Genomic DNA, 20,020 nt, shown 5'->3' with positions numbered 1-20,020 from the left:
TGTGTGATACGGAGCTTGAGAGATTCATCAAGTGTGGGAGAGTGTGGGAAAACTGGAGGGTGTGGGGATGGGGGTTGGGGTGGAAATTGGTTTGAATGCTCGCAGTGCTCATTTTTGAGTCCCCTTTTCTTGCCTTCATCCACAAAATCACCACTGACATCCAAACAACGGGAGAGTTTGAATTTCAGGTTACTTAAAGCACAAATACCGTATCAGGCTTGGCATTTATTTTATATATACACTACCGGTCACAAGTTTTAGAACACCCCCATTTTTCAGTTTTTACTGAAATTTAAGCAGTTAAAGTCCAGTGAATAACCTGAAATGGTACAAAGTGAAGCGGAAAACTGCCAGAGGTTAAAAAAAAGTTTAGGTTACCAAAAACTGAAAAATAATGTAAATTTCAGAGTTGTTAAAAAAGGCCCTTTTCAGGGAACAAGTAATGGGTTAGCAGCTGCAGCTGTTCTGTAGCAATGGAAGTAAATTAAGCCTTGAAAGTTGATGCAAACAATTCCTGCAGGTGTCCCAACTTTTGTTGATTAGTTACAAACCCTCTGTCTGTAAAAAGCAGTGTTGGAACAGACTTTGTTGCTACACCCTCTGAAGCATTATTTGGACAATATTGCACTGCAGGAAGTAGTATATTGCTATCATAATTGTGAGAAAAAGACAATTAACAAAGGAAGTCAGACAGACCATTATAACCCTTCAAAGTGTTGGTCTTTTCTTTAGATAAATTGCAAAGCGAGCCAAGGTGTCAGTGAGTACAGTTTCCTACACCATCAAAAGGCACATGGAAATGGAGGAAACTCTGACAGGAAGAGGTCTGGCAGACCCAAAGCCACGACACAATCAGAAGACAAGTTTCTGAGAGTCAACAGCTTGCGCGATAGGCGGCTCACATGACAGGAGCTTCAGGCACAGCTTAACACTGGTCGAAGTAAGGAAGTCTCAGTTTCAACTGTGAAGAGAAGACTTCGAGCTGCAGGTTTGACAGGTCGAGTGGCAGTAAGAAAGCCATTGCTAAGATGGCAAAATAAGAAAAAGAGGCTTGCCTGGGCCATGAAGCACCACCAGTGGACTACTGAAAACTGGAAGAAGGTCTTATGGAATGATGAATCAAAATTTGAAATATTCGGTTCATCACGCAGGGTTTTTGTATGCCATCAAGTAGGTGAAAGGATGGTTCCTCAGTGTGTGACACTAACTGTCAAACATGGAGGAAGCGTGATGATCTGGGGCTCTTTTGCTGGATCCAGGGTCGGCGACTTGCACAGAGTGACTGGCACCCTGAACCAAAAGGGCTACCACAGCATTTTGCAGCGCCACGCAATACCCTCTGGTCAATGCCTAGTTGGTCAAGGGTTCATCCTACAGCAAGATAACAACCCAAAACATACCTCCAGGCTATCAGAACTTCCTTAGAAGAAAAGAACAAGATGGAAGGCTTCAAATCATGGAATGGCCAGGACAAGCTCCAGACTTGAACCACATCGAGCTGGTTTCGGATGAAATGGACAGAAGGGTGAAAGCAAAGCAACCTACAAGTGCAACACATTTGTGGGAACTTTTGCAACAGTGTTAGGAAGAACTTTCCGAACAATATTTGATTTCCATTGTGGAAAGAATGCCACGAGTATGTTTGGCTGTTATATCTACAAAAGGTGGCTACTTTGTTGAGTCAAAAATTTAGATTAAATTTTGTTCAACAAAAAGATTCCATGATTTCTGTTTTTATTGGTTCACGAGTCAGTAAGTGACCACTATATTCGTTATGGGTGCGTCTGTCTGTCCGTCCCTCCGTCCGTCCATCTGTCTGTCCCGAGCATAGCTCCGTGGGTTTTGATCCGATCCTGATAAAATTTGGGTGGGAGGTTTATATCATGATCTAGTTGTGTTTTCCTGAGAATGGGTGTGCTGCGCCAATTATGGGCGGAGCCACGCCCAAAAAACATGTGTTTTTAGGGGGTAGCCGATTTTAAGTTACATCTTCTCAGAGGGGGTTTGTCAAATCTGGCAGGGGTTTCAGTATTTGGTTGGCCCAATGGCACCTGCATAGCCCCACGGAGCTTGATTTTTCATTTTCGTCCCAAGGTCAAGGTCACAAGGTCACGAACTTAGAAAATGTCAAAAAAAAATCAATAAATTGGGCATCGAGCTCCGAGGGTTTTCAACTGTTTTGAATGAAAGTTGGTATGCAAGTAGTGCTCTTTGAGTACTACAACTTTCATCATTTACGTTTTTCCCGATTCCCCCAAGTTTGCCCGTGGCGTCCCTTCGAAGGTCAAAAAAATAAAAAAGGCGAACCGTGTACATTGCTCGTGAACCATCGCCGTCTCCAGACTTGTCTGCAATTGCAATTAAAGCATATTGCAATTTTATCTGCAATGTGCTTTAATTTCAGAGTACATTGAAACATTAAACTGCTTAAATTTCAGTAAAAACTGGAAAAATGGGGGTGTTCTCAAACTCAAGACAGGTCATGCATATATACATATATATACATATATAAATATGTATATATGTATTTATATTGTTGCGGGCTGGGGGTCGGTGGCGAGAACAACCACAAGGTGGGGAAAGTTGCGTCGTCTCCACCAGACTCCCCGGAATTGTAGGCCGTTGCTCGGATAACTCCGCGAGCCGGCGGGTCGTTTAACTGACCGTGGAATGCCAATATCTCGACCACGTGGCGTAGGGTTATTTTGTCAAGACCCCATGTACCTAAGTGACCACGCGGTCTCGGATACCGAGGATTCACGCCCTAGGAACGCCTGGCTGAACCAGATTCACTCTTATGGTAGTGGTAAAATTACACCTACTGACTACCACTCTGCCACCCACTTTCCCGGCTCGGATGCAGTCGAGCGGGCCTACCCAGGACGTCCCGGCTACAATTGTCAGATTACCGGGGATAAAACCCCGCCGAAACTCAGATCCGAACCATGCTGGACCAATGCAAGAAGGGACGGAAACGAACTGGGGACATTTCTACAATTGATTATTTACAATAAAAATTAAAAGACACAAAGCAAGCATTATCGTGAATATCCAAGAAATATTTACAATGATCCCAAAACAGTTATTCAGTTCTACTTACAAGATGGGCCCACACACAGACACACACAAATGAAAATAAACCCAGACTTCTTTATTGGACCCTCGCAGCCGAGGAGAGAGACGAGCTGGGGGTCAGAGTCCAGCTGGGTCCAGCAGGAAGGGGGTGCTCCATGGTGCGGCACCTGACAATTGTCGTTGGTTTGGTCCCCAGTCGCACGTCTGGGACTCGTGGCTCGTGGCGGAGCTCAGGTCGTGAATAGCGGGGTCCACGGAGGGGGGTCTGGGTCACTCTTTCCTTTCCTTGTAGAGGGCCAGCAGGAACATGTTCGCCACCTTCACAACCTTCTGCTCAACCCTCCGCTTCAAAAGAACTACACGCTCAACAACAACCCAGTCGAAAACCTCCGAACAACCTTCGTAACAACCCCAAAAACCACCAAAACTCTGCTCTCAGAAAGTGCTCGGGGATTTTTTGACCTCCCTCAATGGGGAGGGGTCCTTGGTGAAACACACCTCGCTGCCCACCTTTGATTGGTCAGGGTCCTACGGCCCACCTTTCCGGGGTGGGGCCTTGGCCCCTGCTGGGAAACCCCAGTCACTCTTCCTTGTGGGTTCATACTTGACGAGTAACAGTGTCAACGCTGCAACGGCCCCTGCCGGGAAACCCCAGCCACTCTTCCACGTGGGTTCATACTTGACGAGTAACAGTATCAATGTTGCAAAGGTCGTCCTGAAAGAGTTACAACGTTTGTGGGAGGCGAGAAACCGGAACCGCGAGATCTTGCCTTGGCATGTCAGGGTGCGAGAAGGCAGCTGGTTGGTGGTGGATCGTGATGGGCCGAGGGGTCATGCAGATGGGATGGTTGTTAGATGGCTTGTTAGATGTAATAACCTAACTAAAAGAAATCGCAACGCACGCCTTTGATTCTCCCACTAGACAAAAAAGAAGGGGATCTGACTACACACATACTTAACGACATAACTGATTTTTGGGACATCTAAATGTTGAATGCATATGGTTTCCAGATCCGCAACAATATATATATATATATATATATATACATACATAGCTTTAAATCAATTAAATACGGCACTTAGCATGGCAATATATCATCCCTTAGGACGGGAGGGACGTATAACAGCAATAACGACTTGAGTTCATCGAACACCTAACCCCACACAGTCTTGAAAAAAAGAACATGGGAATTAGCGGTCTTTTAAACTCTTGCTTTGCATTTCAGAGCACAGTCTATATTTCCTACGAGCCACAATTTTGTCGGAATCTTGATATTCCCCAATGCTGAGGGTATGAGCGGCAAATTTCATTGGTCGAGATGGCATAAAATGACATACTATTTTGGCCAAGTACTGTGAAACTGGAGGTTTTTGGAAGTGAAAGAAGGTGATTTGTGTTCTACAGTGTTCGAGTATATAAATTCAATTTAAACAAAATCAAAGTTTTAAAGGCTGTAGAAAAAAAAAACTTTTTTCAGAAGTTTACTGCCGTTGATGCAGCGCCTTTTACACCATCTTATTTAACATGTTAAATTAGTTATTCGTGTCTGTTGTTTGTGGCCTTTACGATGTCTTTAAAAACAGTAAATTTCCTGTTTGGAATAATTTTCAATTTTTATTTGACTGTCAGACAGGCAGACAGAGTAAAACAATTAATTACCTTATTAATTGGGATGACATTCTGTACAATTTGCCAAATAAATAGCCAACGTACTGCTAAACTACAGGTTTGCGTTCTGATTCATGTTCCGATTTGTGTTCTGCAGTGTGAAAAATGTAAAATTAATTCGAAATCAAGTCGTTTCTCAATTATAGACCGACGTCTGTAGACAGACAGATGAAGTGAACCAATTGCTTAACAGAGAAAAATTGGTAAATGTATGTCCGAGGAATGGTTGAGGACGTGTTCGACACCGGGTTTTTGTTTACAAAGGAAATGGCCGCCATTCGGCCCTTTTGGATCTGATCTCGAAACAAAATGACGTGCATATGTACACCATCATGTGTTGGCTTTGTGCCAAGTAAAAATAAGAATCGATCTATACATGTCTGAGATATGGTTGCGGATGCACGCACACATGCAAGCACGCATGAACATGAAAATCGAGACCAAATCCATAAGCCCCCCGTTTCGGACGAAGTCCAACGGGGGCTAATAAAATTGGTAACAACCGCTTCTCACCGACAATTTAATGTGCGTGCGTGCATACATGTGCCGGATGATGTGCTTTTTAACAATATGCATGCAAGATTCTAAATACAGAAAATTGTGCATGAAAAGTCACCTCTGCGTAGTGCGTATAGCTGGGGACTTTCCTGAGATTCAAGCACTGAGATTGAATTGGGGAAATGAAATTTGTAATGGTTGCAGTGTTTTTACATTCATTATTCAGGCTAGCTTGCGTCGTTCTTTATCAAGTTTCTCATGTCTATTCTATCCCTTCGTGTACGTTACGACACCCAGTACGAGGGAAGAAAATTGGTGATAACGACGTGAGCACTTGTTCATTGCAAGTGCAGCTGTGTTCATTGCCATCAGCAAAACATCGCAGGTATTACTGAAAATGCCCAAAAAAAATCTGCCAGATCTGGAAGTTTTATTGTAAAGGAAGATCCAAGATTTCTGAGTTGATCAAGCAATGTGCAGATGACCTGATGGCAAAAACAAAATGGAAAGCATCTCAAAATGTATAGCCTGTCCGCGTCTGCTTTGTACTTATAACTAAACTCGACAAAAGCAACAGCCAAAAATAAAATTAAAAATTATTAATTCGTGTTCTCCATATTCTCATAATAAAAGTTTGTTGAAAATTTCAGGACAAAAGCTCAAATGGTAAAAAAAAAAAAAATGTAATCGCCCGGACAGACACACTGAAGCTCAAATCGTAAATAAATAAATAAAGAACAGAAGCGATTACAAAACCCAGCCGTCTCGCTGCGTGGAAAACGGACCAACAAGGCCTATTGGTACTTACTGTGACTTTGCCCTTTGCTGTGATTTTGACCCAATTATTAATTCCTTTTCTCCATATCTTTCTATTCAGTATCATGGAGCAAACATGGATGTGACCGAAACTTCAAAATTGACATGTGGCGGAAATAGCGCCACCTATGGTGGTAGCCGATATTACAAATCATCTTCCTTGATCTTATGATATGGAGTATCACATGATGTGATCAATAAAACTTCTTTCAAAAAATGACAAAAATTATAAAATGCATTTCCAAGACTGTGCCGCAACACATTACCCCCCGAAGGTGGTCCAAGAAGGGTGCCCTGTGGATGGGAGTGCCCGCTAGTTCTCAGAAATAAGGGTTTGTTGAAAATTTGATAACAAAAGCTCAAAAGGTAAAAAGGTAATGCCCTAGACACACACACACAAATGCTGCATTACATTACCATTTCCTCAATTCCCTGTTAACACCATTGTGCCAAATCACCAAAGGAATCCATCATTCACTGTGAAAGGCAACCAACATGACTTGAGATAAGTTTAGGGTGGAAGAGGAAGGATGCAGGAAGTGAACGCGACACAGGCTCACTCGAACCGAGGATGCAAATCATTTTTAGATCCCTCCATGCGTCCAACTCCACCTGCGAGGGTGGTTCAAACTTGACCTGACTTTGGTTTACACTCACAAGTCATAACCAAGCTTGTATGTACGATGACAAAAACGACTTTAATATCACAAGAGGTATTGTCCAGGTTTGGACACACACCTATGCCATTGGAGTGCAAGTCTTTGTCCACGTTTCACGTGGAATTATTGTGGACGTGTACGTAGACTGCAGTGCAGGAGGTCATTGACAAACGGTCTCGTTTGTATGAAAACCAATAACTTATTGCCACCATGAGACTTGATACACGTTTGTCGTTCCACCCGGTGTTAACTCACTCACCACCTTCTCGACTCTCACATGCAATAAAAGCGGGAAACACGTGATTGTGCATATTGGCTTTACCAACATGAAATACTAATTCACTCAAAATTTGTCAATCTCCATGAAATAAGAATCATAATTGGACTGGAGAGAGAACAAATAGAAGGAGTGGGGGAAGGGAAGGAGAAAGGAAAGAGGTTTGAGCAGATAAGGAGGAAAGAAGGGGAGACATGGGACAAGCCATGTATAGGGAGGGGGGGGTCAAATAAAAATTTCACCATATTTGTGTACGTAATCAATAAAATTCCCCCAATAAAATTGTGCTATATTTGAGTTGGTCTGTTTCACACTCTCATCAACTCAGGATCCTGGGAACCCAAGTTCAAAACCCATTTATTAGAATATATACATATGTATACATGTGCATGTGTGTCTATTATCTTGGCCGAGACCGAGAGGTACGCACACTCACCTCCAAGCTGTCAAGCCTGGGTTCGAATCCTAACCCATCAATGAATCCTGACTCATCTACTGAAATTAGTTGGGGGATGTTAAAGATCCTATGATTTCCTTTGCGAAGAATATTCGAGCTATCGCCGGCACCATGAACAAGTTACAAATTCCTGCCCTAACTACTGCTGGGAGAGGGATGGCAAACTGCCCAGTATGACTCCTGTCCAAAAAAATGGTTCGGCAGAACCAACGCTCTGTAACATAGAGTATGGTACATCGGATCAGGATCCATTGTCTACAAACTTATAATGTTGTATGTTCGGTACAAGCTCCACCATGGAATAGCACGACACGTTACTACAGCACTGCATTGGGTTTTTATATAAAATATTTGTAATTGGGTTTTGTAAAATCACAATTAGGATCGTTTCTGCAAAATATCGAAATTAAAAAAAACCCTGAGGTTTTCCATCAGCATTATCCAATGTCCATCAGAGGGCTTATCCAAAATGCCCTGGGAAAAAAAGATGCATCAGCAATTGGTGCGGATAACAAAATCAGATTCATGGATAATGTCGAGAGGGGTATGCTCACCACCATGATACCCTTCTTCGTAGCAAGAGAGGTCAGCATCATGCTTACGTGTTCCTTCCATCCAATGCAAAGCATATGCTCGAGGAAGTGTCCACCATGGGATTGCAGACATCTTTCTAATGAAACAGGACAATGTTTGAATACGTGGACGGACTGGAGGCTCATTGTGTCTTGTTGTGTATCCTTTAAATTGTGTTAGCCAAAGCATGATTTGAACACGGACACGGAATGTAATGGTCTTCACAAGCCATCTCATGGCTTTTTGGGATGTGTACCAAAATGGTACCTATGAAAATGCGGTGCCACACCAGAATCCTCCAGATGAAATAGAAAGACTAAATAAATAAATAAATAAACAAATACGTATCTCCACAAGTTGGAGCATCTCAGGCACCGCACATGACAATGCCTGTGTTGTCAGTTTTACAAAAAAAAAATTAAAAATAAACCCCGGAGAGATTAGCACGACGCCGCAGACATCAAGATGGGACAGAAGTTATCTCATGTCGCTGCCAAGTTATGGTCATGGAAGAGTTACGCGATGCTGATGGAAAGTGATGAAGACATCTCTGTTGACATCAAGCCAAGTCTTTGTGAACAAACGTTCTCTTGCTTTCTGCCCACCTCACATCTACAAGGTCCAGAGTCTGCAGAATCGCAAGAGGAGTTTTTTTTTTATGTAGACAGAGTCGAGGCTCATGGAAGGAGCGAGAAGATAAAACGGAGTACAACGTAACAGAACAAAAAGAACAACAGAAAGAAAGAGAGTGTGTGTGTGTGTGTGTGTGTGTGTGTGGGGGGGGGGGGGGACAACAAAAATATTTAATTAAGTAAATAAGATGAAGCTATTATAAGGGTTGATGAATTTTTGTGCTTAAGTTTTGAGCCCTGACTCTAACTACTATCGCTTCCTTGATGGCTCCAACTATTCCAACTTTCTTGTTGGGGTTGGCCAGGAGACGTTTTTTTTGGTCCACGTCTTTCACGAACCGGCTGGCCAGGCCTGATGTCCTACCAAACCTGACTTATGCAGGAATTTGCAATTTGCTCAGGGTGCCGGTGATAACCCCCCCCTCTCTCCTCTTCGTGAAAGAGACCGTGGGATCTTTAAGGACCGCCAGCTAATTCGAGCAGACGGGTCACCCTCGAGGGACGAAGCACTTTGTGATGTAACGCCCGGCCAACGAAGCACCAATCCAACAATTTATAGTTCGGTGGGAGGGAATCCAAGCCAGACTAAACAACTCGTATGTAAAGTGCACTCACTACCTCTGTACCAACCTGTCGGACAAAGCCTGACTTTAAGCACCCTAAAATTAAAAGAATGACTAAAAACAATAATCTAACTTAATAATAGTCACTCTATTTCTCCACTTTCTGATGTGTCACGTTTGAGCTGATCAGGATGACTGGATGAGTAAGAGGCTAAGTTTGTGAGAGACAAAAAAAACAACAAGTCACAGACAAAATACCATCTATTTATCATGTAAGAAAATGTTGAGGATAATTGCTTTTTGTTACCCACCTCCTAATATGCACACACCCATCTGAACCTCTTCCTCACCCATGGCTGTGCATCGACGAATAATAAATGAATGCTCACCAAAGACCTCGAGAATATACATTCAAGACATCCAGGTACATCCAGGTGAAAGAGGATAAGTGTATTGAAGGAGGGTGTTGTGGGGGGGATAAGCCGATGCAATGTTTTTGCAGGTGGAGGAATGAAGAAAAAGTTGGTGATGACAGGAGAAACTTATCTCCTGAGTTTGGGATGGTGCTGGAGGACAAAAAAGAAGACAGCTGCATGTCCGTTTGTTTCGCACATGACCGTTACTTCCCAAGCCCTTGAGACAAAACCTTTGAAGGCACTGGCTCTGGCCATTGCATCAGACAGGTTCACTGTGAGAGGTTCCCATTGTCCAAGTTGCAACAGCGAGCACGATGCAACAAACTCGATCATTATATGGGCAAGCACACCCATTGCTGTAATTGTCAAAAAACGATTGCTCAATAATCCAGTTACCTGTTGTTGAAAGTCGATAATTATTTTGCTCGACTGCTCAATTTCCAGAGAAATGAAAGCTATGATTTCAGTTGTTTCTGCTTGCCAAAGTGATTTCATTTCCAGAAATAAGAAAATTCGTTATAAGGACAAAAAAAAAAAGATCCTGATGGTTTGGAAATGGGTTCAATAGGTATAAATGGCAATTTTCACCCATTCCTCAAGAGTCAAGACCATTATCCTCCTCTTCCCACACTCCTACTTCCTTCCTACCTCGGTTGCATTAAAGTTAGAGCTCCGAGTCTGATAAGTTGGCAGTTCTAGACTCTGACCCTGCACGAGTCATTCGCAGCCGACCTGAACCCAACGTTGCACTTTACTTTGGAACATCCTGTCTGTGAAACAGCAATCCAACAGTTTATAGTCAGGTCGAACCCAGACTAGACAGCTCAGAGATAATTGTGTGCACCTCTGCACCATTCTCAGTGGCATTGTGGTTACAGCCTCCGCTCTTAGTCTGGTATGTTAGCGGCTGAATTCTGGCCCTGGCTGAGCCATACCGAAGATTTGAAAAATGCTTTGAGCTGCTTTTTCACTTATGCTCAACATTTAGAGGGTCATTCATTCATTTTGTGTGCAGCCCATGGCTGCTGGTTAAATCATTGCTGGGAGCGTGGCTGTGCCGCTGATGCACCCTGTAATGCTAGCGGGATAACCTAAGCCATTGGCCTCGACGCATGCACATTCTCCTCTGAGCCATCTTGCCTGGGTTTGAATCCCCGAGCTAGCCATAAATATGTGTGTCCTGTGTCCATTGTCTTTGTGTGTCCAGCTGTGTGTCCAGCTTCGTCCCTCGATGGTGACCCATCTGCTAGGATTAGCTGGTTGGTGTTGAAGATCCTCCGGTGTCTTTCAGGAAGAGTAGGCAAGCTTTTGCTGGCACCAAGAGCAAATTCCAAATTCCTGCTCTAACCTACAAAGGGCACTGCATCAGCAGCACAGCAGCTGTGCTCCCAGCAATTATGCAACTGGAGCCACAGGATGCATATGAAATTAACATGTACCTCCTGCACGTTGGAGCAGGAGTTTGCAATTCTGGCAAAGGGGGCGGCAAAATCTCGCATACTCTTGGTGGACACTGTGGGATCTTTCACGTCCGCCAACTAATGCCGGCAGATAGGACGCCAAGTTTAATGTCCATCAAAGGGATGGTACACACATCAATACCTGTGAAACACCAGGATGACAGTTTATAGCTGGGTCAGGATTCAAACCCAGGCGAGACGGCTTCGAGGCGAGTGATGTGCAAGTGTAAGGATGTTAAATTCTATGATTAGTTATCAACAAAACAACTGAACAGAAAGGGAATATGCATTGAATTAATTGAAAGGTGGCCAATATAAACACTTTCCTGGATAACGAGATGCCTGCGTTTATTAAACAAAGGAAGCTGTTACCAAGCACCAAAAGGTCTGCTTCATTTCCAGAAAAATGTACACCAAGTATGTGGTCCACCCCAATCTCATGTCATCCACCCATCTCTACCCATGATCTTTTCTACCCCCATTTCACCAAGCTAACCCAACTGTATTACAGTAGTTGCAGATTATTGTGTCCTCCTTCCTCTCCCTTTTCCTGTTCGTAACACAAGTTTGACTCGTGTCCAACTTTTCCGACACAAGTTGGACTTGTCTCAAGAAGTTGTGGATGGATTCAGACGACGCTTGATGGACAGGTTGGGTGTGTGACGAGGACTAAGCGATTCGATTTTGGTCAAGATCTAGATGCTATAATTTTTTCATTTTTGAAGTGATTCTTCACCATTGAAAGATGGGGCCAAAAACGATATGTAGCTTGATATTTCAAAAAAGGTTGTGGATGGATTTTGATAAAACTTGGTGGATGAGTTGGTTCGGTGACAAGAACAAGCCAATTAGATTTTGGTTCAGGTCTGGATTCATATACGACCTATTGGTGGGATACAAAATGTAAACTATTCAGCCTGGTGGCGGTATGTGCTCTACTACCAAGTGTCGTTGTAGTTTATTTATTTATTTGTTGAATTGGTTATTTATTTATTTAGCTATTGACATACTTGTTTATTTATTCCAACAGCTTATCGGGCTCGCAGCCCACTGGCATTTCCCCCTAATCAGCTGCAGTTTACCATGACATTCCTGGCAAATGATTGCAAGGAAACACACAGAGTCCTCAATCAAACCGATGGGCTTTGTGTGGAGGAAATGGGACCTGCTTCATCACATGATGATTTTGTGTCATCCTGTTTCCTCTGCAACATCAGATACCGGTGGGCACGAAGACATGACCTATTGTGCAAAAACATCACATTTAGTTACAATGCTGTTTATTTATATGACTAAGCACCAACTTTTACAGTAAATGACCCAATTCCTTTGTGGGACTTGACTTAGTCTGGCCATCACTCAGTGTTACAGTGCTCAATCAATCCGCAATTTATTTTTGAGGGAATTTCCCCGCTCCGGGAGGGAACTTCTGAACACGGTTCATGCTGGTTTATGTGTCAGTTCTTCGATGTGACAGTGCCTATGGACGGTCCCCCGACATTGGTGAGCATGGCCCAGAGTGATGCAGATTTCCTCCCAAAATTCCCATATACTAGTACGGGCCCGTAGGGGTGGGCCCGTAGGTGCGTAAACGATGACTGGATTGGGGCATTATTTCAATTACATCGGACCAACCGTATCATAAACGGCCATAACTTGGGAAACACCTGGGAAACATATTCAGGTCTCCAGCGTCAATTGTGACGTCATATCAAATGAAGAAGAATTGTGACGCACCCTCTCTCTCGCCCCCCCCCTCGCTCCCCCCTAGTCTCGCCCCTCCTCTCTCGCCCCCACTCTCACCACCTCCTCTCTCTCCCCTCTCTTGAATTGTGACACCTCCTCTCTCTCACCCCCTCTCCCCCCTCTCCCTCCCCCTCTCTCCCTCCCTCTCTCTCGCCCTCCTCTCTCTCCCCCTCTCTTGCCCGCCTCTCTCTCCCCCTCTCTTGCCCCCCTCTCTCTCCCACCTCTCTCACCCCTCTCTCTCCCCCCTCTCTTGCTCCCCCTCTATCCCCCCTAGTCTCGCCCTTCCTCTCTCCCCCTCCTCTCTCACCCCCACTCTCATCCCCCCTCTCCCGTCCCCCTCTCTCGCCCCCACTCTCTCCCCCTCTCTTGCCCCCCTCTATCCCCCCTAGTCTCGCCCTTCCTCTCTACCCCCTCCTCTCTCGCCCCCACTCTCATCCACCCTCTCTCGTCCCCCTCTCTCGCAGATATTGGTCGACAGATAAATGGCCGTAACTTGGGAACTGCTCGTCCAATTAATATCAAACCTCGAAAAGGCACATCCGCGGGTCCCCAGCAATATTCCTGGCAAGTTTCAATCAGATCAGACCGTCAATAGTGCAAAATAAATAAATAAATAAATAAACAAACATTAATTGTGACGTCATTCGTGATGTCATAGCACCGTGTCTTGTCATTGGTCGACAGATAAATGGCCGTAACTTGGGAACCGCTTGTCCGATTAATATCAAACCTTGAAAACGCACATCAGCGGGGCCCCGGCAATATTCCTGGCAAGTTTTAATCAGATCGGACTGGCGGTCGTCGAGAAACGGCGGTCGCAGACAGACAGACACACACACACACACACACACACACACAGATTGCTGGATATATATATATATATATATATATATATATATATATATATACTGGTTCACTGCTTGTATAGAACTGACAAATCTGATGACATTCTCATCGCATTCGATGAGAATCTTTAAGGGTTATGCTGGATTACGATTAGTGTTACCTCCACCACTGACGGTGAAAGAGGTTATGTTTTTACCTCTCTCTGTCTGTTTGTTGGGTGGTCGCGAGACTACCGTTATTCTCAGGTTTTCCGTCTGTCTGTTTGTTTGTATGTAATGGACAGCTATGGAGGCCAGAGGAGTCAACCGATTTTGATGAAACTTGACTGGTAGGTTCATACCAGGATCTAGTTGTATGCTTTTGAGCACCGTTGCTATGGACGCCACCGTTGTCTAGCAACGGGACTTTGACATTTTTGAAAAAAATCCGAAAATATTTATTTATTTCGAAAATCAAAAATCTGCTTCAGCACTTTTATGCGCACTTTAATAAACCTCTTTGTCAAAGATTTTCAGCCAGATCCGCCAAAAACTGTATGACTAGTATGCAATTATATAGCGACCATCCATGTCACCTACTGGCTTGTTTGTCTGTCTGTGTGCAGGATATCTCAAATAGTTGTTGATGGATCCGGATGAAATTTTGTGGACAAGTTTGGTGTGTGACAGGGATGAGATCCGACTACTCGAATTATTTCAGTGATTCTTCACCATTGAGAGATCGGGCTAAACCGATATATAGCACGATATCTCAAAAAGTGGTGGACGGATTCAGACGAAACTTGGTGAACAAGTTGGGTGTCAGTGTGACAAGGAAGATTTGTTACAATTTTGGTGAAGATCCGAATCCGGATATGGATAAGAGAATTATTTAATTGTTAAAGTGATTCTTCACCATTGAGAGAAAAGGTTCAAAAACGATATATTACTGCATAGCATGATATTTCAAAAATGTATTGATTGCGCCCGATATGTTCTCGTGGATCAGGCATTACGTGGCGGAGGTATACGCTCTACCGAGTGCCCTTCTAGTTCACGATACATTGATACTGAAATACATTTATTTGTTCAATGAAAGTAACAGTCAGTGGAGATGCGGTGTAGAATGGTGGGTTTGGAAGAGGATAGGGTGGGTGGGGTCTAAATCTCATTTTGACACAGCAAGACCTAACTGGTTCGCAGCTGTGATAACATGAGACAGCTCGCCTGCGGGTACCATTTTGGACACTGAACAATCTCTATCCACCAGATGAATGCTGCACTACAGTCATCACTCATCAGTCTTCAATGAGACAAAAGATTGCGGTCACTCCAGTCATCCGAAGCCCTGCGCTTGCTCACAACCCTACAAGCGTACAGAGCACAACCAATATGCCATTGTACGAAAGCTTAAATGATCATAACACAGTCCTGCATCATAACTATTCTTGCTGATGTCACACTTAAGTTTAGCATCAATTATAATACAACAATGTTCTGAAAAATACTCAGGCGGTGCAACAACAAAACCCTTAGGCCTTTGAGGCAGCACGACGAGCATGGCACATTCGACATGACGATGAACAACACAAAGTAAATCTGAGAGCTGCTGGCATGATATGCTCATGGCATCATATCAAAAGGCCATCACGATGATGGTGATGATTACATGTGCCACACTCTTTTAGGAGTGTCGGTGCCACCGAAGTAGATTCCTGGCACGTGTTATGCTCGGTGGTTTGCCATTGCCTTCCCAGCAGTCAAACGGGTGCAGGAATTTATCATTTGACCATAGTGCCAACGATAACCCACCTACTCTTCAAAAATGACACCAACACACACACCCTGCATACCCATCGGGCACACGCACACACTCAATGTACGGCACACACATTTATGAATCGCCATACCTGCGAAACACCAGGATGACAGTTTCTAGCTGGGTCGACATTCAAACACAGGCTAACAGCTCAGAGGTGAGTGTGCATACTTTAGGTTATTATGCTATTACCAAAAGACAACCATACGTGTTAACAAAATAAAGGATGGATGGATCGTCTGTCCGATTTGCATCATCAAGACTTCCATACACACCAACTCTGTGAAAATGGCACTCACCCACAATGGCCTTCTCCACATTTTGCAGGTTCCTGAGCGATATCCGCACGAGGCTGGAAGACAACTGCAGGGAACTGGTTGCGTCGAAGTCCAGGAAAAAAATCCTTGTGTCACCCACATGGGCTTTGGCATCGCAGATCTGTGCCCTGCTTGGTGTGCTGTGAATAAGCACTGAGGAAGCCTTATCGAAAGGGTTGTCCACCCCCAGCACGTCAAGGCCCTTCATGATACGCCACACTTGCACCTGAGCACGCGAGCATCGTTAAGGACAGAGGACGTGGAAACAGGAGCAAAAAACGTACATTTGTTCAAGTTAATATAACAATGCTAATTGAAGGTCTAAAGGCCAATTATGAAGTCATTGACATCCATTTGTGAGTCAGAGTTGCGTCAGGAAGGGCATCCGGTGTAAAACATGTTCCAAATCACTATGCGGATCATACGGATGATCCGCTGTGGCGACCCCTCACGGGAGCAGCCGAAAGAAGAAGAAGAAGAAGAAGAAGAAGATATATACACATGTATATATATATATATATATATATATATATATATATATATATATATATATATATATATATATATATATATATATATTGTTACAGCTGTGGAAATTCGCATTACACCATAAAGGGCCCTCAGGTGAGATATCTCCATAGGTACATGTGTAGTTAGCCCAAACCCGTTGTATAGAGGGAATTTATGTGATTCATCCGGGCTGCGATGCTTTGAGTTAGCCATTTTTTCTTCAGGACAATAGAACAAACACGCTTGAGTAATATTACGACATCACGAACCCATCCAGCAGCGAAACAGAGGTGCATGAGATATATCGTGACTGAAGAAAGGAGTTTCAGGCCATGTTGCGATATCGTAACCAAATCGAGCTTTCTCAATTGTACAAGTGGCGACGTTGTGAGTCACAGAGGACATTTTGACTGAAGTGCTTCAGGAAGGGCAAAATATTCTTACTTTTTCTCAGTGGCATCGGCGTTCGCTGGAGGAACACATAGTACCATTGTTCTCGTTTGTTTGTAATCACTAGCGTTCGACACATGACGTCATAATGAGAACTACCGTACAGTATTGGCAATACAAGCAATCTAAGACTCATGTACCGGCATTGAATGACTGCATTTGTCTGAATACGAGATACAAAGTAGACAATGTTTAGACAACTAAGGTTTCCAAAAAATTAATAAATAAAGAGATGTACTGCTACGACTGCTGTGACTACTACAACTACTACCTTAATGGTCCCAATTTTTTTCCCATAGTCTTGTGCGGTTAGCCAGGAAACATTTTTGGCTCAAGTCATTCTCAAACAGGCCGGCCAAGCTGATTTGGCCAGGAATTTGTAAGCTGTTCAGGATTCGCCTACTCTTCGCAAAAGCCACCATGGGATCTGTGACGTCCACCAATGACCACTGCTGGCAGATGGGTCCTCTGGCTTACTGTCCTTACCATGATGGATGTTGCACACATCAATGTGTCTATTGCCTTACAAGTGAAACACCGGGATGACAGTATTCAAAACCAGGTTACACAGCTTAGAGGTGAGTGTACCTCAAACCTTTCCTGCCAGCCCACAAAAAAGCAAATGAAAAATGTTTGGAACACAAAAAAAAATTTTTAAAATGAAGAAATAAATATTGTCGATGAAAGAAGTTACATTGCTCTCTCCTGTATCATTATTTGGTATATCTGGACTCAAAACTCCATGTTTACAGCACTAGTGCATGCCCGTAGGTGCGTGGCCGTACGTGCAAACCAAAAAAAAAAAAAACTTTCAAACCACATGCCAGGAACAACAACCACACAGGCCATTCCTTCACTCTCACGTGCCCGTACGTGCGTGGCCATACGTGCAAAAAAAAACATATTGTTGTAGATTTCACCCGTTCGGCGTGTGGATGACCGCCTTTAGCCTAATTACGGCCGTGCGCGCCCACCAAACGTGGCAATCTAGTCGCAGCTTCCGGATCAACGCCGAAACCCAGCTACGGGTGTTTTTAACACACCATAAACCAGCCAACTCTTCTGTCCACGCGCTACAGGGTCGATCGCCGAATTGTCGATATACCTAACTATTCGCACGGACAGAAATACCGGGAGTTTATACCTCGACGGGTGCTGCACGAAAACGAGCCGCTTAAGCAGCTCGTTCCGTATGCGATTGCCGAGCGGTTTTATATCGCCAAGTCCCGTCGGACCAGATGTACGTTTTATCGGCTTGCTAATCAGCCAGCTAATATTCCAAACCATAATGGCAGTCAATGGCAGAAAGTGATACAACGAGCAGGTTAACATTCAAAAATGGGAACATTTATTTCAAATGCACATATGCAATGAATGGGGGAATGGGATAGGACACGAGAAAAAACCTACAGCCGATGTCTATTGTTATGTACACAATCATGCACTTAATCAGTTCTACTTAGGTAGACAAGGTGCCACAGACTTTCATTCAAAACCCCAGAAAAAAAGAACCGGGCTCGTAAGCCTTTATGATTGCTCGGAGCCGGGCTGACCGAAGGGGCTCCGAGAGACCGGGCGGGTTACCTGGCCACCCTCATGGTGACTCGCTGGGTCCTGGTTCGGTGACCCTCGGTGTCTTTGCCCGGACCCCCGAGCTCCGACTGGCTCCCTTGGTCAACCGGCCTCCACTGCAGCCTGGCCTAGCCGACAAGGTGCTGGAGGAGTGAACGGGTCTCGACTGTAGGCCTCCTGGTTGTGCCGGCGAACCCCCAGCGAACCAACTGCCCAAACTCCGAACTCTCCAGCTCCCAACGGGGCGTCTCTCCACTCCCACCGCCGACTGCAAACCACAAAGTCCAGCGCCCAACTCAAGCGCTCTCCCCAACTCTCCGGACTCCAACACTCGACTCCAGACTCTCTCCAATGGCCCAGCCCAACTCAAACTCCTCGGCATTCCAGCACGGCTCTTTATCAGGTCCGGGGGTGCTCGCTCTTTTGCCTTCGACCCTTCTCCCCCGGCAGGCTCCGCCCTTCTCACTTTCGATTGGCCAGCTCTTTCGGAGGGTAACGCCGTTTTGATCCGATCTTGCCGTCAAAACGTGGCCGTGTTGGAGATCACCGTCAAACACGGCCGTGGGTTGTAGTTGTTGTTGTTGTTGTTATTGTTAAAATAAAGATAGAAAAGAACTAGAATGGGCACTCGGTAGAGCGCATACCTTCACCTCCGCTACTTTTTTGTTCTTGGCATGAGAGTGGGGGGAACAGAACAGTGAACATTTTGGTGTTGGTTTCATGCAAATCGGTTTTGATTTGACCGTGTTATGACAAAAACCGCATATTTTGAAAGGTCGTGACCCCACTGACCTTTGACCCCCAACCGCTAACAAGGGTAATGACGTAATTGTTTCATGTCACCCATCACAAGATTGGGCAATGAATTCTGAACATTTTGGCATCGGTTGCATGCCAATTAGATCAAAATTGACTGCGCTATGGTAAAAATACGACTTTGACCTTTCCGTGACCTTGACGTTTGACCCGATCGCTCCCAAAATCTAATCAAATGTTCCTTGGATAATAACCCATCATCCCACCAAATTTCAAGCGATTTGGTTTCATACTTTCTGAGTTATGCGAATAACAAACAAACACACGCACACACATATTCACAAATAAATAAATAAATAAATAAATACACAGCGACCAACACATAACCTTTTGCAGAATGCGAAGGTAATAACACTACCTCAAAGATGCACAGCCCGGCACTCGAACAATTCCCGTTATACATTGGTTGGGAAATATAACCTGGAGCACACACTTACCTAAATAACTGACCTCTGGGGAACCTGAATGGTATTCTGTGAATTTCCACAACCGTAACAATATATATATATATATATATATATATATATATATATATATATATATATATATATATATATATATATATATATATATATATATATATATATATATATATATATATATACAGGCCCATAGCCAGGGCTCAGTATTAAGGGGGGCATATGATCTGGATGGGGGGGGGCACAATTATGATATTTAATTTTTTGATAACCCGGTATACTATTGTATTCATGCAGCATTGACACATCTATACTGAGGTTGCCGTCGCATATTAACCAAATTAATCTCAGCAAGATTTAATATGTTCCGATGTTTTTGGCCTAAAATTATTCGAATGCAGGAGAGCCGCAACAAACTGGCACATTCACAATGCAGATATTCAATGATTAGA

General features: G+C 44.0%; 1 protein-coding gene across 1 annotated transcript in view; it reads right to left on the bottom strand.

Moving 5' to 3' along the window:
* The window catches only part of LOC147019084 (agrin-like), a 182,989-nt gene that overhangs the window by 151,248 nt on the left and 11,721 nt on the right, over positions 1–20,020 (bottom strand). Inside the window, exon 2 of the mRNA XM_085899319.1 lies at positions 15,784–16,027. Coding sequence (XP_085755445.1) covers positions 15,784–16,027 — 244 coding nt within the window. The remainder of the gene's footprint in view (positions 1–15,783; positions 16,028–20,020) is intronic.

This window comes from Eptatretus burgeri, chromosome 10, assembly GCF_056783735.1.
Source record: "Eptatretus burgeri isolate ZD-2024b chromosome 10, Ebu_testis_v1, whole genome shotgun sequence".
Classification (NCBI taxonomy): domain Eukaryota; kingdom Metazoa; phylum Chordata; class Myxini; order Myxiniformes; family Myxinidae; genus Eptatretus; species Eptatretus burgeri.
This window is presented reverse-complemented; position numbering and strand designations above follow the sequence as displayed.